This window comes from Crocodylus porosus, unplaced genomic scaffold (assembly GCF_001723895.1).
Source record: "Crocodylus porosus isolate Cpor-Errol unplaced genomic scaffold, CroPor_comp1, whole genome shotgun sequence".
Taxonomy (NCBI): domain Eukaryota; kingdom Metazoa; phylum Chordata; order Crocodylia; family Crocodylidae; genus Crocodylus; species Crocodylus porosus.
This window is the reverse complement of record NW_017728947.1, coordinates 33,390,037-33,412,169: the sequence shown is the minus strand read 5'-3', so window position 1 is coordinate 33,412,169 and position 22,133 is coordinate 33,390,037. Positions and strand designations below refer to the sequence as shown.

The 22,133-nt window shown below is 44.1% G+C and overlaps 1 protein-coding gene across 1 annotated transcript in view; it reads left to right on the top strand.

Moving 5' to 3' along the window:
* ABTB2 (ankyrin repeat and BTB domain containing 2) overlaps positions 1 to 19,577 on the top strand; it is a 189,482-nt gene extending 169,905 nt beyond the window's left edge. The window contains exons 6-17 of the mRNA XM_019552142.1: positions 126 to 215; positions 683 to 784; positions 3,158 to 3,254; positions 4,881 to 5,016; positions 8,152 to 8,378; positions 9,277 to 9,455; positions 10,325 to 10,430; positions 10,541 to 10,643; positions 11,845 to 11,935; positions 14,213 to 14,281; positions 15,631 to 15,744; positions 17,034 to 19,577. Coding sequence (XP_019407687.1) covers positions 126 to 215; positions 683 to 784; positions 3,158 to 3,254; positions 4,881 to 5,016; positions 8,152 to 8,378; positions 9,277 to 9,455; positions 10,325 to 10,430; positions 10,541 to 10,643; positions 11,845 to 11,935; positions 14,213 to 14,281; positions 15,631 to 15,744; positions 17,034 to 17,231 — 1,512 coding nt within the window. The 3' untranslated portion in view covers positions 17,232 to 19,577. The remainder of the gene's footprint in view (positions 1 to 125; positions 216 to 682; positions 785 to 3,157; positions 3,255 to 4,880; positions 5,017 to 8,151; positions 8,379 to 9,276; positions 9,456 to 10,324; positions 10,431 to 10,540; positions 10,644 to 11,844; positions 11,936 to 14,212; positions 14,282 to 15,630; positions 15,745 to 17,033) is intronic.
* Positions 19,578 to 22,133: the final 2,556 nt, after the last annotated feature.

The window sequence follows — 22,133 nt, the reverse complement described above, 5'->3', positions numbered from 1 at the left end:
GCATGCACACATATTGCAGGGACAGATTCATTCAAATAAGATCCAAACTCAAAGCCTCAATGGCAAATGGAGTTTGTTCTGTTAGATGTAGAGATAAAACCTAACTCTTTGTCTCCTTCCTGAAGGGAATGACCCCACTAATGTATGCCTGTGCTGCTGGAGATGAAGCCATGGTCCAGATGCTGATAGATGCTGGAGCAAATTTGGACATACCAGTAAGTAAAAGCCAAACCCAAGAAAAATGCATGAGGCTTTGCGAGAGCAGTTATAAAATCTCGCCTAGCAACTGAAGACTTCTGCTTCTGGAGCTTGTACAACAGATTCAAAGAAAGGCTTTCTTTTCAGAAGCCATTGTTTCAAGGACTTGGGAGAAATAAAGCTTAAAGCCTCTTTGAGCACTCAAGGCCTTAAATATTGATTGACATTGGCAAAGGTAATGGGGACGGAGGGAGTAAAAGGGCCTCCCTTCTGAAAGAGCTGCCAGTAAAGGAAACCAGTCAGCCCGTTAGACAAGCCCAGGGGATGGAACCCAATGATTAGTACTGGCAGTGCTCTGTGAATGGTGTCAGCCTGTCACTCCCAGGGGCTGTCATTTACCAGGAAAAATTACAGGAGAATCTAATAATTATGGGATGGGGACAGAGATTTCAACAGTTCATAACTGCCCTTTTCTTTTTCCCAGGTCCCCAGTAGCTCTCCCCGATATCCTTCAGTCCATCCTGACAGCCGGCACTGGACTGCGCTTACCTTTGCTGTACTACATGGACACATCTCTGTAGTTCAGGTAAGCAGAGGAGATTCATGGTTGTCAGGAATCTCCAAACACAGCCAGTGAAAGACTGGGATGTGGCATAATATTCTGATCATGGGACAGACCCACACTCTTGTGGCTTATAAAATTTGGTTTGGACACTGACTGTGGATTTGGACAAGACTTCTAAAACCAGTAAATAGCTGTCAACTGAGAATGCAAATTACCTTCCTCACAGGGGGCTGTGTGGATTTGAGGATCTCTGGAAGGGCTTTGATAATTAAATGTTACAAATTCTTATTTTTTTCACTTTAATATGAATTTCTTAAGCCAGTTTTTTTGTCTCAAAACTTTATGAATTGGCCTCTGAGCGTGGGGCTGGTGAATAGTCTTACCAGAGAAGGATTTGCAAGTGTATACATATCACTTAGTCAAGATGATTCTTGAACACATTAGATTTGAGCCCCTGCCCACTCCTCCTAGGGAACCTGCTCCTGGGAGAGGCAGAGGTCCCTCAGTCCCTATACAGTCCCTTCAAGTTGCATGGTCAGACCCAAAATGACCAATGACAGTAACTTTCAGTCACTCCTGTGCTCACTGGTCTATCAGGAGCTTCTGGCAAAGCCCTTCACACACTCCCTTCTAGCTGATGTGTTTAAAGAGGCATGCAGAATTGGGGTTTAGGGTTTCTGAATGAAGCCCTGAAATGTAGCTACTTTCTCTATAATTCAGAATAAGTTCAAAGCTGATAACAGCTTTTCAGTTGCTAGTGAAGCAGTAATTTCTATTCAGCTCTGAATGAAGATACAACTGCAAGCAAATGTGGGTTGTGTGCATTCATTTTTGATTTACAAATGCATGCAAATACTTATGCAAATTAGATCTTGCTCTCATGTTCTGGCAAGTTGCCAGCTCACACTGGTATTGCAAAGGTTGGGCAACCTTAATTTACACATGAGATAATAAATGTGATTCTCTCAGGAGACGCTGCTGAGAATTACATCAACAGGGCCCCTTGGACTGAATCTCCTTCTCTTTTCCCCTGGGTTGTATTATGTTCCCCACAAGAAGAGCTTATTCACTTCAATGTTTTGGTTTTAGTGTTTAAACTTTTCATACTGAAGTCAAAACCTTCTCTTTAATGGTTACTATTAAAAGGGTCATAGTTCTACTCTCTCTAAACTTGGTGAACCCAATGGAATTACCTCGCCCACTAAAATCCATAGCTAGGCATTTACCAGGTTTATCTCACAACTTGAGAAAGAAATAGACTACTACATGGAAAAAGTCACCACCAGTATTTATGATGAAAAGTTAAATGCGACTTACTGGGCCCAGTCATTGTGTGTCCAATCTGTGCCAATACTGAGCACTGTTACTCTAGCATAATGTGGATACTCCAAAGTGCATAGTATCAAGCAGAATAGAACCGAGATCCTTCTGCTCAGTGGGCAGAGCTCTGTCGGCTGCCAGCAATATAGACGCTAGGACACATAGCTGGATGGTTCTTATTCTAACCTGCAGAGGAGCAGAGCTCGTCTCAGAAGTTGTTGCATGTAAGCAGTCAATTGGGTACCTCTCCTTGGCTGGAAAGACACCTGATGGAGCCTGTTTTGAAGCATTTATAAAAGAAGGATTCCTGCCCGTCTGACCTCACTCCATTTAACTGTCTGTTTGCACTTCATTAATGTATTTTGGTACCTAAGGTATTCAAAAGGATATAGTCCCCTCTTTAGCATGGCCCGTTAGCACTGGCTTACTGCCAGAAAATCTGCTAAGTGCTTTCCTTCTGGTGGATAGGAGTGAACTCCCAAGGAAAAGGAAAGATGCAGTTGTGCATGCTCTGACAGCCAGAAAGGCCCCTTATCCAGAATCCACCGGGTCTGAAGAGTTGGGAGGTACCTGTCTCGGGACTCTGGAGCTAATTCCCTTAGGCAACCTTCTCCAGCATGGACTAAATGAGACGGACTTTCACTTTTCTCAGGGACTGTGGGGCAGTTCTGATGACAGAAGTCTTTGGAGTCTGGAAATCAGATTAGTGTGAATGGGATCATTCCAGTTATAAAATAAATAGACTTTGGTCTCTGGCCTGTCAGTCTGGCACTTGTCAACACAACTTAATTCACTATCAATAAAGTACAGTTAAGCAATAGGAAGAAATAAATCCCTAAAGAGATGTTAGCTATAAGTCTCTAGGTTTTAGTCACAGACTTAGATGACAAAGGGATGAATATGAGAAATGGCCTTGCCTTATGATAGCTACTTAACCATTGCTAAGCTCTCTTTGTGTCCTTTCCTCCTGTGCTATGGACCTAATGGGTTTTCTTTCCAGTACAGAGGCTCTTCTGTTGTGACTTTGTGAATTGCTTTGTTCTGAGCTACTGTTCTCTGCTGTGCCTTTTGCAGCTGCTGTTGGATGCTGGTGCTCATGTTGAGGGCTCTGCTGTTAATAGTGGAGAGGACAACTATGCCGAGACCCCACTTCAACTAGCTTCAGCTGCAGGTGAGTCATATACAGTGCTTACACTCTCTCTCTTCTTGCCCCCTCCTCTGTCTGTCTCCTGAGCCCACAGAAAAAGCATGGCACAAGCTTGGATATAGGCCATGTCAAGATCTAGACTGTGCACTGGTCTTCAACACAAAAAAAAGAGCAAGTGGAGATTTTGGGTGGGTGTGGGACTCAGTAGCTCATGGGGTGGCATAATAAAGGACAGCATATTTCCATGCCTAAATAACATGTGGGCATTCAGCCCAGGTTAGCAGGGACCACAAGCTGTTACCATATGGAAGGAGCTGATGAGTTTTTGGCCACTGGACAAATGACCACATATGCAGCTGGCATCAATTATCACCTCCTGGCATTGGCTTCAACAGGGAAACCAAGGAAAAGGACTGAGATACCCTCTAATCTTTTAAAGGATTCACATAGTATTGTCATGAAACTTAACACAGCCATTTATCTTGGGTATGTTTCACCGACTCTAGATTCCCACTGATAAAAAAAAAAAAATAGGGATAGACCTAGCAGTTATATTGGTATTAATATATTTAAATTTTATATTAATAATTTATATTGGTATTAAGTTATGCCCAAATAAAATATCCCAGCAAAACTGTTTATAGCTGTTTCATTCAGGAGAATCCAGTCATAATAGAAGAACTAAAACAGTTGATGTGCAAGTCCTCTCTTTCTCTTTCAAAGCAGTTTTTCCCTCAGTTATATGAAGAAATTTCTATTATCTTATTTGCTGTCAAAAGACTAGAATTCTGAAGGTATTACCCATCCAGGTGCCATGCCACAGCTTTTCATCAAATACAAGCAAGCTTATATTAGTTTCAATATCATCGTCATCACTTTCCACCACATATATTCTAACATTTGAGTTTTCTTTCTCTCTTTTGTGTCATAATTGGTATATGGTAGAGCCTAACTACAATGGTGTGGATTCTCTGGCCTGCTCCACTTCTTTTGTGCCACCCCAGGGGTATAAACATGTAGTCTCCAAGCAGTACATTGTAGCTGGCTCCTCACCACCATTCTCTCCAACCTCTGCTGAATCGGGCAGACAAAGGACATGGCCCATCAGTGCATACTGCTCCAGCTGTATTTGGCTACAAGATGATTCCTGGGCTGAGGGCAGCGGCCAGGCTGCCTTTTGGCCACTCCCTTCAGCTGTACTCAGCAGGAGAGAAACTCAGCTGAGAATCTGTCCCTACTGAAACCAGATGCATGTACATCTGCCAGTAACTAGTCTGGTTTCAAGGTGATATATATAGTACGTTAGGGAAATTTGATGGTTTTTAAAGTTTCAATATGTACCGGTTATTTATATATACAGAATGGGAGAGGAGACATGCCTTCTCAAATCTATGTCTACCTAGCTGTGTGACACTGAACAGCTTCTTTCTGTATTGGTTTCTACCATGTGCAAGTGGGGATCTTTTACTTATCTCTTGGGGGGTGTTGTGAAGTCTAATGAATGTTTTTGGAATGCTTTAAGATCCTCAGCAGGAGTTTGCTACAGGAGTATCCAACATGAACAGGACGACAGCATTTCTATATTAGGCCTTTTAAAGAATTCCCCTCAAATGGAATTACCATCACCTTTTTTCTTGATTCCTTCTCTAGGGAACTATGAACTGGTCAGTTTGTTATTGAGCCGGGGTGCAGATCCCCTCTTGAGTATGCTGGAAGTCAATGGGATGTCCTCATCACTACATGAAGACATGAACTGCTTTAGCCACTCGGCTGCCCATGGGCACAGGTAAACCTCTGTCCTTGCTCAGTCTTGTTTAAAAAACCTTATGCATGATGCATTTTAAATATGTTTACTGTAAAAATTCACTGCAGAGGTGGTTGTTCTGTTTTGTTTTTACTGGAGAATAGTGCTGTTAAGCTACTTCCACCCCACCAAATCTGTAGCAGATTTGCAACAGTTCCCTGACCAAAAATCCCAATCTGCTCTGGTCTAGAAAATGGTGCAAGCACCTTTCTGGCAAGAGCCACCTTTGAAATCCAATGGAGTGTCCTGGCACTGCTCTGATTCTAGTATGCATGGTCCCTTCCTTTGTTTTTGAAGGGGTACAATACAAAGTATCTGAAAGACCAGTCCTGCCTCAGGCAGGGCATTGGACTAGATGACCTCTTGCAGTACCTTCCAGCCCGACTTCTCTATGATTTCTATAATCCTTATAGCAAAATGACTGGGATTTGTGCCTTGTGTGTGGTCCTTTTGCATTTGTAGAATTAGGGCCAGGCTCTATTAGGCACCTAGCTGAATTTAGGTATCTAAGCAAGATCCTATTCCACCCTGAAGAACACTAACGCGCCTGGTTTTATAACACACAATTATTTCTGTCCTAAGACTGAGGGCCCTGTTACACCTTACAGTGTGAGCCGCACAAAAGTTGATCAGTGTTAGTGCTAGCTCAAATCTGGAGCAGTCAGATGTTCAGGCCAGCAGGGGCCTGGAGGACTGGAAGGTAAGAATCATCCCCTCCTCCTATGCCAGGCTTCCCTTCTGCTCCCCCATCCCTGGGGCTTCTCCCCTCCTATCCCACCCCACTTAACTTGTGGCTGCCCTCACTGTCTGTCCCAGGTGAGCAGGCAGGGTATGGTTAATCTGCCTGCCAGGCCATCACCACCATTACCCAGCTGCTGCTGCTGCTGCTGCTGCTGCTGCTGCTCTTCCCCTGGCTGAGCCCTGCCTGCTTCCCTGGGACAACCAGCATGGGCAGCCATAAGTATACAAGTAACCAAGGGGTGCTGGAAGCAGTGAGTGGGGATCTAGGGTGCTGGGGAGAGGTGGGGTGGGGTGGGGGGCAGTGGGTCTTTTTGGGCAGGAGAAAGGGGGAGCAGGCAGAGTGTTTATATTAAGGTGTAGCCCAGAGCATTGGTTCCCAACCTTTTTAGATTGTGGACCAGCATACTGCAGACCCGAAGTGACCAGCATACTGTGGACTGGCAGCCAACCCTTTTTTTTATACCCAGTATAAAAAAGGGTTGGCTGTCAGTCCACAGTATGCTGGTCACTTCCAGCACATAACATATATGTGTATAAAAAACTTCCACCACATATACTGAGTATAAAAAAGGGTTGGTTGCTGGTCCGCAGTATGCCAGTCGCTTCCAAACTTCCTGTCTGGCAGCCAACCCTCCCGTGGACTGGCAGCCAACTCTTTGCAGCCTGGTACCACTGGGGTTGGGACCCTCTGGCCTACAGTGCCTACATCTCACTGTAACACAAGCTGAGTACAGGGATCAGAGATGATCCAGCCCTGGAGTGGCAGATCTTTGAGCTACCAAAGGAGTGCTTAAATCCAGTTTCAGGTGTTAATGTGCGGGCAGTCCACGGGTTAAGAATTCCAGAAGTCACCCAAAATTACTGTGCAACAAGGCCCTGAGTCACCAAGAATCAAAGAGCAGCAGAGAAACCCATCCACCTTCTCTGTTTTTCAGGGCCCTGAGCAGGGTCAAATAGGGGCACGTGACACCACCTAAATCCACTTTGCCTACCAGGTGGAATAGGATCTGCCTCTTCTATTTTAGCCACAAAAGTCAGCAAATAACATTTTTCTGCTTGTCTGCACTGCAGAGCCAGCACAGCTAAGCTTAGAGTGAGCTGGGTTTTGCTCTGGGTCATGCATCAGTGGAATTGCTAATTAAGTTGGAACTGCAGGGCAAACTTCTGAGGAGAGCAGGTCAGATGGGTGTGTCTCGAGACAGGATTGAATCACAACCGGGCTTCAAAGGTAACCATCAGCCTGGGGAACCTTCTATTGCTTGTGATGTTTTGTAAGTCAGTGAAAAGCCAGTTTGGCATTTCCATCCCAGACTGAGCTTGGAGGGTTGTTACTTAGAAATAACATCTTATTACTTGTAAACTGATCTGCAAGCCCTTTCAGCCTTGTCTCCATTAGGGAAATTAGCATTGGTTTAACCACACCAATGTAGTTACAACAGTTCAAACCCCTAATGCAGATGGGCTGCAGCGATGGCCAGTGTAGCTTACACCCACGCAGCACAACACTGGTTACTTACAAAATTAAGTCACCCTGCATCAACCCTGCTTTACATTGGTGCCATATGTCTGCATTAAGCCTTAGCACCAAGGTAAGGCCTAATGTACCTCCGGAGGTGCACATTCTCCTGCCTGATCAGGTACATTAGGCCTCCCCTCCCCCCCCAAGAAAACTGTGTTAATACAAACATTACCTAAGAGAGAGCAGATGTGGAACTCACAGTGCTCTTCTCTACTGAGAAGCACTACACTTTTAGATCTGTTTTGGGACTGGTTTTTATCCCCTTCTTTCTGCAGTATCATCTGACTGCAAACAGAAAAGTTAAATGGCCCATTTCTGGATATTTGTGAGACAGGATAATCCTAAAGCATGAAATTAAGCAGGATCTATTCAGGCAGAACAAGTCACACTGTGTTGTCTATGCACAGAGAGCACCAGCTAGTGGCAGTTCAGTGCAAGAGCTGAATGCTGGCACATGACCTGGGATAGCATATCTCTGTCCTCCATTGCTCCTCATGTCTAAAGGGAGGTATTCCAAAGAGGATCCTGTAAAGTCTAGTGCTGTTGTGTGTGTGTGTGTGTGGGGGAGGGTGGGGGGGACGCTCAAATACCATAAGTCTCACACTATTTGATGGCACAAAGCCATATTCATGGCTTAGATTTTCTGACAGAGGAACTGGACACAAACCAGTATGTTAGTGTTTGAAGATCCAGTCATTAGAGAGAACCAAATCTCTCTCTCAGGGAAAAGGGAGAGTTTGTTTCTTGAAATAAATTACTTACTAAGCCTTTTTTTTTTTTTGAGCCCAGATTGCCATGCCTCAGCCTGACTGGTTAGTTGTTTGTTAGGAGTCAATACTACTATTTTTTCTGTGCAGAAATGTGCTCCGCAAACTCCTGACCCAGCCCCAGCAGCTGAAGGGAGATGTGCTCTCGCTGGAAGAAATTTTGGCGGAGGGCGTGGAAAGTGACACCTCCAGTCAAGGCAGCTCCAATGAGGGGCAGGTCAGACTCTGTAAGACCAGGATGAAGGCTCTGCAGGAGGCCATGTATTACAGTGCCGAACACGGCTACGTTGACATCACCATGGAGCTCAGGGCACTCGGTAAGGCAAGTTCTTTACCACAGGTTCAAAGAACCCCAAAGGTTAAGGAAGCCTAATAGCTTGTCTCACGGCCAGTACAGAGACCATGTATTAATTGGAAGACTGGCACCATCAGTTTCAGAACTGCCACAAGTTTTAGGTTCAAAATTGCCTCATTTAAATAGCAAACCTCTTACTGGTCACTGACACCCACAGTTTCACAAGGGCTCACTGATTTAGCAGGTCCCAGTTCCCGGCTGGCCATCTGGAGTTGCCTAAGGGTCAGAGCTGCTAAGTTTTCTGTTTGAAGTCCAGCAGTGTGCGGGGTGTCCAGACTCTCTGAAAACTCTGGCTCTGTTTGAAATGCCCCAAGTCAGGCTTTTAAAGATGGACCCGATCAAAGTCGCTTGCACCCATTCCCCTGCCTTTAAGGTAGGAGAGTGATGACTTTGAATGTGCTTTTTTAGCTTATCCGAACAAAAGAACTGTCTTACTGAATTAAAGGTCTTGCAGTGAATTTATTATATAGGATTGGCTCTTGAATATGCTGTAATGATACAGCTAAGTTTCAGAAGTTACTTTGATTTGATATTGTTGCTCTGACTGTGGATAAAAACAGGGCATAAAAAGGATGGTAAAAAATACAGTTGGATTGGTAAGAAACAGGAATTCCCAAGGTTTAATCTTCAGTTCTACGCCGATTTTCTCCGTGGCCTTGAGTATTTCCTCAAAAAGCTACTTTTGTTTTTAACTCCGTTTCCCCATCTTTATCTGCCAGCCATGTGTATTGTAGAGCTAAATTGGTTGCAGTATGTAAAAGGTGCAGCTGTTAATAACTACCATTAGGGAAGGAAATATCCACTCGCAGATCTTTCAGCACTTAAATCACACTCTGTTTGGTGTTTGTGTTTGGCTACAGGAGTCCCGTGGAAGCTCCATGTATGGATTGAATCATTACGGACGACCTTCTACCAGTCTCGTTATTCAGTCGTCCAGACCCTCTTACGGGAGTTTGTCACTATTAAGGAAGAAGACTATAATGAAGAGTTGGTTAACGAAGGGCTGCAGCTCATGTTTGATATCCTCAAAACCAGCAAGGTAATCGTTCTTCTTTTCTGAATATGAAGTTCAAATCGTTGGAGCCAAGAGTTTTGCAATTATTCTACTACTGTTTGTACAACCAGAACCAATGTAAATCTCTGTGAGAGCCCCCATGAATTATGGATGTAAAGAGAGCCCTGGCTGTGTTTACCCAAGCTTCTATAATACTGAATGACCAAGGATCAAGACGACAGGGATTATATATACATGCTTCCTCTATAGCAAAGGCACTCATTTGAATGGAAATGGCAATCATGCTCTAAACCCCAATTTAGTGATTGGCTTTTAGGATTAAGTAGGTTCACTGTAAAGGAAAGGATTACCTGAAAATGCTGAGGAACACAGGCTCTTATCTACTACCTTAGAATGTTATAAATACTGTTGTTGTTCAATAACAGAATGTCCTTCTGTTCCTTCTTTTAATGAAAAATCGGAGTGTTGTTGCTCCTGTTGAAATCAACCTGTGCATGGCCAGGCCTGTATCACTGCACTGAGTGGCTAAAATGTAATTCAAGTTTTGAGCTTCAAAAGTCCAAGAAACAAACAGATGTGCTAGGAATTGTGTTTCCAGATGGTTAAAAAAAAGACTGTTGGCTTGATTGTACTGGAGTTAGGGGAGCTTGCTAGGTAAGGAGTGAAGGATCAAATGATTAAATCTTTCTTTGTGGCAGATGTTTGCTAGATACTGCTGCTGAGGTCAGTCAGTCAGGGTGAAATTCACCTTGTGCTTAGGTTCCCTTTTAGACAAAACATTCTCTACAATTAGTAAAGGCATCAAGGAAAGATTGTCTCATGCTGCAAGCAGCAATCCCGTGGGACCAGCTTATCCTGAAGCACTAACGGTATGTATTTTGTCTTCCTTGCAGAATGACTCGATTAACCAGCAGCTTGCCACCATCTTTGTCCACTGCTATGGGAGTGGTCCTATCCCCAGCATTCCTGAAATCCGAAAGACGCTCCCAGCGCGGTTAGGTGAGATGATCATGACCTGTTTTGAGACTTTGTCCCTGGTGGTTTTTCTTTTTGACATGACACACTTTTTCTAATTCTTCCCCCATTCCCCCCTTCTCTTTTTCCAATAGATCCCCACTTTCTAAACAATAAAGAAATGTCTGATGTAACGTTTCTAGTGGAAGGAAAACTGTTTTATGCACATAAAGTTCTACTGGTTACTGCTTCCAACAGGTAAGAGTCATTCTCTATGAGCTATATGTACTCCCTGAAGCTGTGTTGCTCACAGGTAAGTATGGATGGGTATTAGAGGGACCTGTCCTGTAGTCCCTTACTCATATGACCAGGCGTTAATCACCAGTAGCTGCAAGTGGGGCTGCCAGGATGAGTAGGGACTAATTTTGTGTATTAGGGTTTGCATGTTCAAGCCAAAAGATTTCTAGTACCAGATTCTTTGCAGCATTAGAGATTTTTCTCTCCAACCCCAGTGCAGATTAGAGCAACCTGAGGAAGTGCAGCTGGCTCGCAACTTTCACCAAAGAACGGCCAGTTAGTTAAGCACTGCTGGATGGCTGTGGTGAGAATGATGCTCCATGCTCATAACAGTGCTATGCTCCTCCTCAGAGCTCCCTAGAAATTTTCAAAGGAATCACAGCCAGAATGTGGCCCTTTTGCTGCAGTGCAAAGAGGAATAACAAATCTGTCCCCTTTGTACTCCATGTCTAGATTTTTACAAAATATTCTCCAGGATTCTCCACTGTTCAATGATTTTGTAAGTGATTTGCTTTGATATACACTGGTGTAATGTACAGCATCAAGGGGCCTGAGTCACCTCCTTCTCACTCATTTTCAATAAGTTTAAATGCCATTGATTTTAAATGGTTCTTCAGCAGTTTTAACAAGAATCACACAGGCGAGGGTCAGATTGTGGGTTTCTAAAATAGAGCTGTCGTAAATGTCCTCATCTGCTCTCTGGGGGCATACCTTTCTGTCCCACAACCTGCTGGGGATTCGCCACTTTGGAGCAGACTCGATTAATCGAGTCTGCGCCACATGCAGTTGTATAAGTGGCGAAATGCGTGTCAGTGCACAGAAAATGGCACTGATGCGCTTTTGAACTAAAGCACCTCCGAGGTGCTTTAGTTCAAAAGTGCACCACTGCCATTTTCTGCCTGCTGACGCACGTTTCACCACTTATACAACTACTTGCATTGCAGCGCTGGGCGCTTTTCAAAGTGTCTGGCGCTGCGGCACTTGCACATATGAAAAAGCCCTAAGACATTGGAAATGCATTCATTGTTTTGAAAATATAAGGATAAGTCAGATGGTTTTAATTCGTATCCCTTTTCTCTTTGCCTCCTACAGCTGATCTAAACCACAGGGATATGGAGCAATAAAAATCTATTAAAACAAATGTTTGCCTCTATTCTCTCAGGTTTAAGACCCTGATGACCAATAAAACAGAACAAGACAGCCAAGGCAGTAAGACAGTGGAAATTAGTGATATGAAGTATAATATTTTCAAGGTATGTAGATTATAAACACCCTTTTTATTATTATTCTTCATCTCCTCCGGAGTTTACTGTCAAGTTAAGAATGTCAGTGGTTTAGCCAGAGATAAATGCTAATTACAGAGAAGGGTCTGATTCAGACATCTCTGCATATTCTGATCTGCATCCAAACTTTTTCAGCTTGGACCTAGCTCTGAAAAGAGCGCAATTGGATTGCTTTTATGCAGCTGATCTCCTCCACAGAGGAAGACAAACAAGGTCTTGTACTGAATGGAGTTTTGTAGTTCTGGAGGTTCCCAGGCGCAATTTTCATGCTGTGTTAAGCAAAAAAATAAGCCTGGTTAGAGCCGGAGAACTGCCAGGCTTCATATTAATTCAAATCAGACAATCAGAAATCTGTGAAGCTCCCTTTAAAGACCTAAAGTTGAGAATTCCACTTTTACTTCTGTTGACTTTTCCATATTTAAGTGACCTAAGGGAGATTCATTCATGATGAAAAAAGGGTAGGTATATATTTTTTTAAAAAGCGGGTCAGTGAAATCCAATAGTTAGGAGTTGTTCCAGCTTTCCAGATCTGCATTTCAAATTAAGAAGAAATGTGCAGAAGAGGGAATATTTGAAAGCACAAAACAGTTAGTGAAATAGTTCTACAGACTTTCAAAGTGTTTAGGACTCATCTTGGCGTGCTCTCAGAATGTTTCTATGCATTGTGGTCATCAGCAGAGTATCTGTGCATGCAATGGGAGTAATCTGATCACTTAAAACATCTCTCCTGCTTTATCAGAACTGGGTTTCCTGTGTTTTGAATTCCTATTGAATAGCAATTTCAGTGTGTGCATCTAAACTCTGCAACTTGGGTCCGTCACTGAAGAAAGTAAGTGTAATAAGTCTCTGTAACCAAGGAAAAACAAGGTCTTTTTTTCAGAGAAATTTTATAGTTCTTGGATGTGATTTTCATGCTGTGGTGCCTGCAGGAAACCAGGGTGCGGGGGGTGGGGGACGCGAAGATAGGAGTTTTCCTCTTGGGAAGGGAGCAGTAGATTGAAAAAAATACAGTGAAACCTATAAACAGTCACCGCTCAAGGGAGAAAGACTCAAATTCTAAACAAAACAGGCTTTTCTAGTAAAGGAGAGGGGTGCAAAATAGTGGTCACTAACTTGGGGTGATTTGGGGGCTGATAAATTTGTTATTTTTACGGCATTTAGGAATGGCAGCATAGCGAGCTAGTTACAGCACTGGACCTGTAGTCTTATTCCTGGCTCTGACACTGCCCTACTGAAGGATCTTGGTCAAGTCACTTTGCCTCTCTGAGCCCCAGGATACTGAGAAGGAGTGAATTGAAAGCTAGGTATCAGTAGAAAAAGCAGTACTTGGATCACTGGGATCCCTCATATCTTTACAGCATCTAGGAGCGTTTCCCAAGCTGGAGTGTGCAGCCAATTCTTAGAGGGTACACTAGAAGAACTAGGAAAGGGGAATTATAAATAGATGGAAAGGAAGAGAAAGGAGGAATAGCTCTTAACTCTCTCTGATTGCTAGGGAGGTTACAGCGTAGTTGTAGTGGAAAATGTTAATTTCTTTTATAGCTGTTTCACACAGTTATAAAGGTGTGCACAGCCCCAACCAAATTTGGGAAGCACTGACTTAGAATAATGGGACTCCAAACACAGTCTCCATTGAAGTGAAAAAAATGAGCTACCTTTTTATGGGAAAGGAAAAGAGTTTGAGGGGACAATGGTTTGATTCTGTGATGAGCAGTAAGGAGGGGTGCATGGCAGGAAGAGAGAGATAGGGGTAAGCCTTATCTATCTGTTCTCAGCCATATGAATCCTTTTTCCTTCCCAGCTCCTGGGGTTACCTGCTGGTGTGGGAAAGGAAACCATCAACATGTGACAGGCTTAGCATGGCACACATATACTCAGCTTGCCCGCAGATGCTTTCACTGGCTCAGCTGACAGGTTGCTCTTTGTGTGGCCAGCCTGCAAGGCTTTACAAAAAACAGGACCCACGCAGTGTTTTAAACAGGGACATTCATGTTGCTCAGAGACACATGGTGAACCTTTGGCCTAAACTCCTTGACACAGCCCTTTCAAAGCCAGAAGAAAGAAAACAGCGTTGGAAAGCAGCACACTTGGAGTGTTAGAAAATGCCAGAGCTGTTGCCAAGAGCCAGGGTGCCATGGGAAGTAGAAGCAAGGATTTCTGTTTGCTCAGCAAGGGCATCATGGATATTCAAAATCCTCTGCATCCTGAGTGACAACAGCTTCATGCCTGGCCTTCTTCCTGTTTCAGATGCTGATGCAGTATTTATATTATGGAGGAACAGAATCCATGGAAATTCCCACAGCCGATATCTTAGAGGTGAGAATGTTTGCTTCCACTTTCTGCCAAATGCATTGCGGCACGACAAGGTTTGGAAGGGAAAATCCAACAGGAACATATGAACCCTTAGTGTAGGAAGCACATACCGTCAATGTTGCTTGACAAGAAATTGCTAGGCGCTAAGAGCAGCTACTGATATTTTTACACAGGTTCTCACTGATACAAAGACCAGTATACAGTGGCTGCTTTAAGCCCACAGACAACTGTGTTAAAAATCTCCAGTGAGCTCTCCACCATCCAGCATTTTTCTTTAGGAGATCAAAAGCATATTCACCTTTCATGATTTTTTATGGTTTTCAAAAAGTTCGTTTTTTTGGGTTAGGAAAATCAATCATAAGCATTACTTATAAGGACTAAAGGGATACTCAGCACCTGTACGGTTCCCCAGCAAGCAATTAGTCTTCGAGGTGCTGTCAGGTTTATCGGCTGCGTTAGATCACCACCCCTCCACCCACCAAATCAGCCTGTGGTTGTGAGAGCTGAGGGGGATTTAGCTCATATGAACACAGATAGAAGCTCTGTATATGAACCCCTCCTGCTCTTAGAAAACAGGCCTCTTGGAATGTGTAACAGAACACAGGACATGAGGGAGAGATTTCCCTCTGGCATCCATATATGTTAAGCAAACTCAAGCGTTCAGACATAGAACAGATGCAGTTGCCGTGCTCTGCCAGTGAGGCTCAGTGCTGACACGATGATATAGCGACAGGCCATGGGTACAAGACAGACTGCTACCATAGTACCACTTCTGGCGCTGCTTCTGTGAAGTACAGCAAAACTGCACTTAGGCTGCCTACGTATTATACACAAACCATCAAACAGCAACGTCATTTAGTCAGCCATCACTTGGGCTGCATTAAAAACCAGCAGCCTAGCATGAAGACTCCATAGTGTGTCACCTAAATCATGGACCAGCCAAGAGGAAGATGAAATCAGGTGACAGACTGTGGAGTAAGTGTCTCTCTCCTGTCTGATGCTTCAGGAGGAGCACAGACTCAAGAATAGAGGGAGGCTTTGCTTCCTTCCTTCAGTCAGTGCTGTACTTGTCGATCTCACAGGAAGGCCTAACCCAGCAGTTCCCAATATGTAGTATGCGTTAACAGATTTATTACAATTACTTTATATGACAAAAATCTGCTAGTGGTACTTAAGGGTGAACTGAACAAATTGCTGGTGGTACCTTAAGGTTGTATCATTTTTAATTGGTGGTGTGCAATCTGTCAATTTGGGAACTGCTAAAAGAGAAGTAGTTACAAGATGCCGTGGGGAAGAGGTCATTGGTTTCCTTTTGCCTTTGTCCTTGAGTAGCTGCTTTCTTTTCCCAATAGCTGTTGTCAGCTGCCAGCCTGTTTCAACTGGATGGCCTCCAAAGACACTGCGAGATCCTGTGTGCCCAGACCATCAGTATGGATAACTCTGTTAACATCTATAAATATGCAAAGGTAAAAGCCAGGCTATATTTAAGCAACACTGACACTCATGGGAACTGAAATACTTCACCTGTTTTCTGCGGTCTGCTGTTGTGGGCATTAGTCTTGGAAGAAGACGCGCTAGGGATATAAGACATGCTGGGTGGGCCAACTCTACACTAAATTTGCCAACACGGTGAGATTCTGTATCAGGTTCCTATTTACAGAAGTTCAGGCAGTTCTAGTTTGAAAAGGACAATAAACTGTGATCTGCTGAGTTCATATTTAAAATAACAGATCTAACCTGCATTACCAGTAATAATATGGAAAAACAATCCAGCATTCTTGGAATCCAGCAGGAGATTAGACTGATAAGGGAAACTTGGAGCAGAAGGAACTTTGAAACACTCAATGTTGTTTTTCTTCCCACTTGTTTCCTTTCTGCATTATATGCAATGATACTGGGCTGATCTGTTCCATTCTGCTTTTTGTATTCTCTTTAGCCAAAAGGAAACAATTAAAAAGGAAGACCGTGGTGGTGGGGGAGGGGGCCTTTAGGTCATTTTTCATAAAGATATTTCTATTGCTATTAAAGTTCCCCAAACTTTTGTGGGGCTTTGTTTCTTAATGTTGGCATCACATTCATTCTCCGGGTTAAAGCAGGCTCAGTTACAGCGATACTGGCACAGAGGCAACAACATAAGTTATTACTGGGACAATAAAAGATTCTTCAGGAGCTGTCGAGCCAAAAGGAGCAATGTGACATATTCACAGGCATTTGATTAGAGTAGATTTTGCCACCTTTATTCACCCCCTTGTTCCAAGACTGAACCTCATATCATATGCAGTGTATTCCCATGGCCACTACTGCTATGTACCATCTGGTTAGTCTCATTGTTTTAACATGATGCAAAGCATGGATTCCACTTGCACAACAAAATGGGTACCTTGGACATTTCGCCAACCAGCTGCTCTTCTCCTTTAAGGATTGCTGGACTGTGGCTCAGCCAACAGCAGGAGATCAAAGGGTTAGAAATGAAAAGGTACTTTAACCCCCGACAGGTATCATATTAGGATGAGCTCCTCTTTCCGCTCACACACAGACATGCTCATACAGAGCAGGGAAAGGGGTCACCAGCATAGACACCTTCTCCATCACCATTTATCAGCAACAATGTTAAAGCATATCTTCCCTAGCTTTACAGACAAGTTCCATTCAATGAAAAAGTCAAGGAAATGACTCTGTAAGTAGCAATGGCAGAAATGTGCTTGAATCTGCAGGACTTGGGGAGAAAGCTGATGAATCCTGTTGTGTGTTACAGATTCACAGTGCACCTGAACTGGCCTTGTTTTGTGAAGGCTTCTTCCTCAAACACATGAGCTCTCTGCTGGACCAGGACTCATTTAAACAGCTCATCTATGGCAGGAACAGCAAGGTGCAGGGGCTGGACCCTCTCCGGGACCTCCAGGCAGCACTGGCCAGCCGGCTGCATTCTGTTTACATCACCTCCAGAGTGTGAGACAAGCAACCAGTGGCAGAAGCATCGGGTCAAACTGCACTGGCATGGGACCTTATGCAGCTGGGGCTTCTCTGTCTACCTTATGGAGCCACCAGCATGTGCTGAAAGTCCCTTACAAGCAGATCCCCCAAGGGCAGCAATTTTCCCTGGGGAGCATGTGTGTTAGGATGCTGTAACTATTCTGAGAAGGAAGGGAAGTGGCTTTTCTCTGTGCTGCCCAGCATCAGAGCAACACTGGTACAGTGTGAACAGAAAATAGAGGTGGCAACTGAAGAACCTGGCCAGAAGAGTAGATCCATGTTGCCATTTTAACAAGCACAATGCAAAAGCTTCTTGGGCAATGAAGAATTTGGAAGTGTCATAACTGGGCCTAACACTGGGAATCTTTCTAACATGCTAATCTAAGCTCATCTATTTGCACACCACAAATGCCAGCTTACTGATACATGTACATGTGTTATACTTGTAAAAGGCTACATATAGGGAGTCCTTTAATCCCATGGACCACTACTCATTCAGGTCACTGGACCGGACACACAAAGACTGGTGCACACAGACTACTTACTTAGTTATAGAAATTAACACCAGCTTTATATAGGGCAAAAAAACTCTTATCATAATATTCCCAGAGATGTTTGCACCTTAAGACACATTCTCTTTGTAAACCCCCAAGCTGAGTAGAGGTGAAAGAGACTAATATAGAGCACTGAAATTATTCACTTATGGTAGAACCTGATGTGGAGAACTTAGCCAGGTTTCATTCTGTTTTAGCTGCGTTCAGCCCTTGCCAATAGTCATTATGATTTGATCCAGTTTGAAAGGAGAGCCTGCCCCTACCCAGTAACGGTTTGCTAGAATGTCTTCTATTGCTACATAAACCCACCTTTTAAAAACAGCCTGTGAATGTCACCTGTGAAGTTGAGGACTGATGCCATGACAGGAAATGTTTGTTTTAATGCTGTACCAGGTGGTATAATAAAATGTATTGCAGCATTAAGAGGCCTAGTCCAATAATATGGGTAGTACTTAGACAGTAGACCCCTTGCTTAGAGCTCCTGGATGCTTTGTTCTCTCTTTCTGGTAGTAGAAAAACATACCCACTCAGTAGTTCTGAGTTCTTATCCCAGCCCTGACTTTTAACTTGTGGCCTTAAGCGAGTCATGACCATGCTTCCATATCCCCACCTGCAGAATGGGGTTATTTCTTCCCCTCACTTACATTACAGAGAGGACCATCTTTAGTGCACAGTGCCTGAACATGCTAACTTTTAGCTTTGCCCTCTACTTATACGAAACATTTGGGCTATAGGATTTAAAGCTAGATGTCTCAACCCAAATGCCCAAAATGTACCCTATTTCTCTTGGCACAAATGGGAAGATTCTTTTAGAGCAGGCTCCTTCTGAGCCTTTGTTTATCTGAATAATGGGGAGATGCACATAAGACAGAGTGTTTTTTGCAATTCAAAGTGTATTGTAAAGTTTCAGAAGGGATGCAGGGTGGATGTGTAGGGATTTTTTGCAAGCAGACTTGGAAGCAAAGTTTGAGGAAGGCAAGTGACTTCCACTTATCCTACTATAACCGTTATCTTAAAAATAACAACAACAACAACAACAAACCCAAAAGAAAGAAAACACCATGCACAAACCCTTCAGACATTCCTTGCTGGTCTGTGTTGGCACATACTGAAAGCATTGGCTGAAATGCTTCCATTCGTTATAGCCCGCAGAGGGGAAGGAAAAGCTTCCAATGTAGAGTCAGTGTTTCTTGGAAATCTGAACACTGAAATCCTAGATCCAGTGATGGGCAGCAGCTCAGCTTGGCCACAGCCTCAGCTGAAAAGCAGAATCATGGAGGAGGAGAAAGGAAGGGCAGACTGCAGCATGTCTAGCTAATCAGTCAAAACCTGAGAACCCACCTTCCTCCCCAAGGATTTCAAATCTCAGGCAGACTGCATGTGACAAGAGAGGGCTTTAGTTAGTTAAGGATCAGTGATCTGATTGATAGACAAAACTATTAATCAGAATTCGCCTGTAAGCACACACTAGTTTTCTGTTTTCTGTTTTTTACTTGCATACACATGCTTTGAAAAAGCACCAGCTTTCAATAGCCCTATTTATTCTCTGAAAGCCATAGAGGTGGTTCAAGAATTATCACTGGCCTGCTTGGAAAATACTGCAAAAAGATGTATGCGGGAAAATATTTTCAAAAAAGCTGCTCCAGCTCTCTGTACAAAAGCATAGGTTCTGTTTTGTTGCTGTAATATTGCCTGCTCTTTTAACTGTACATTACTGTTGTCATTTATGTAAATGTACCAGGATTTTATTAACAACATAACTTTAACAGTTATGGCTTGTGTATTTATACAGCTGTTTTAGTAGGGGGTAATTCTATGCATGGTTAGGTGCGTCTGAAGGAATATGCATGCATATTATGCATGCCTGAATGTTTGTAGAGGAAAAACGGTATTTAACACTGGCTATTTACCATGGGGTAAAATGGTATTGCGGAATCAGTACTTAAAATCTTGAACAGCCCTAGTTCTGAAGGACTGCCTTGTCCACACCAGCAGTTTGAGTGTATTACCATAAACTGATAAATGTAGATCATCCCTTCTTTAATGCCGTGACAGGGCACAGTCTGAAGGTCAGTTCAGTCCTTGACCTGTCCACCTGACTCTCCTGCCATGCCTTCGTTGGAATTGAATAGTTGTTCCTAGGTGGACTGCCAATGGTGTAATACATGGCTCCAAACCACCTCAACACCATGTCCCATGCCTCACAGATGGCATCCAAAGATGACTTCCAACTCCCTCACCCGCTTTGCTGGGCCACACACAGCTTTCAGCCCACAACTGGCCCCAGGTGTCCTCAAATGTACCCTGGCCTTTATGCCCCCTCACTGGGGCCACTACACCAGCCAGCCTATGCACAGTCCTTCAGGCCCTACTCTGTGCAGCCTCTAGCTTTCACCCTGTCCCCTCATTGGTGCTCCTGGGCCTTATACCCCTTGGGCCACAGTGTCTGTCGACATGCCTAGACCCTAGTCTGTCCCCTCTGTAGGGTTATCCACCAGCTGATGGGGCATTTGTGGCAGGGCACAGGTCATGCCCGTCACTAAGAGGTTCAGGCAGGCTCTGAGCAGCCAGCAGGTGTGAAGCAGGACAAATGAGGGAGGTCGGGGTAGGCTTCCACAGCTTTTCTGTAAGGTAATACAATAGGAGATATGTTCCTACTGAGAACTATTTGTTCCTCAGGTCTCCATAGGAGACGTTCACAAACTGTGAGTGGCAAAGGAGAGAAAATTGGAATCGATTAAGATAATACTGATTAGGCAGCTGATGTCCTGGCTTGGTGGTAGTCCTTTTTCACCCCTTACCTCTGCTTATACAGTTGTATTAAAAGTCATAACCTATCGGCACAGACTAGAAGGCTGCAAGGATGAACAGCACTGTGCACATGGGGAGAGACAGCCAGGCTGCAAGGACAACTGCTTGATGAAATAAGATTCTACTGCCAAACTTCCCAAGTATATTGAATTAATATAGCAGAAGAAAGAGCACCATGATTAACCCTGCAACTACTTAAATCAACTCTCAGATCAGAGGCATCTTTCTAGCACCCTCCCAGGAAAGGATCTATGAAAAGGGCACTTAACATAGCTTTTCTACATCAAGCATAGAAAAGCTAAAGCGTCCAGAGCTACTTTCTTAATGAGAGCCCTACTCTTCTACCCTATTGCACACTGCTTTAGGGACTCAAGTGGTTCTTGACACTCCTCAATTCAGGATTCTGGAGCCAGGAACTCTCTCCTGGAGTTAGGTATTTAAGCCAGCACTTTCTCTCAGAACCAGGAAGAAGAAAACAGGACCAAGGTTACCAACTTCCTGTCTGGTTACAGCATTTGCCCAAGATGCGAGAGATCTCAGAGTTCAAATTCCTCATTTGTCTGGAGGAGCTGGATTCCCAGCACCCTACAACTACCCTAAGCAGCAACCCATGGCAGTCAGGAAAGGGAACTTTCAATGGTTTTTACTGGAAACATCCCACATTGCATACAAGAACTGACTGTTCCTTTGGAGCAGTGGTGCTCAACCTCTGGCCTGCTCAACTATCATCTAGCCCACAGGGCTTCTCGGGGGGTTGAAAATTTGGTGCTGTTGGAAATGGTGGCAATTAACACTGCCACCTCTCCCCTACAGCCAGATGATTGGCCCCATGTGCCAGACAGGGCCTATGAACAAGACCTGGGTGGCAGGACTGATCCAGCATGTGCAGGGCCAAGAAAGGGGCTCCTTGCATGTGCTCCTTCCTCCCATGGCTTCTATTCCCAGGTACCCAGCTTTCCTCATGCACAGTGTCTCTCTCTCTCAGAGCTGTGGATTCCTTCAGACAGCAAGACCCCTAAGAAGTTAGACAACACCACATTTAGGATGTCTTGTGTGAACGTAGATCCTGGGGAACTTCAGCTACATAGGGGTTTTGAGGATTCAAGTTTTAGACTGAAGAAACATGGACTAGAAGGGTCCTCACTCAAAGATACCTATGTAACAATGTTAAATCCAGGAGGATTCACAAGAGCATCCATTCCATTTCCCCCGCCATGTGCAACGGCCACAAGACAGCTCATAGCACCCCGTAAACAAAACAAGGCCTTTACTAATAAAACATTGAGCACCCCCACAAAAGAAGACAGAAAAAAAGAGCATCACTAATGCTCTGCATTGCCACAGTTGTTGGGAACCTGTTATATAGCATCTGCCCAGATGATCACAGAAAGTGGGCCCCATGATCACCTCCTGGCCAAACTGGCCAGTTGCGGCCTTGGCTCCACCATGATCCGCTGGCTGGGAAATTGGCTCCGTGGTCAGACCCAGAGGGTTGTAATTGATGGCAGTCACTCATC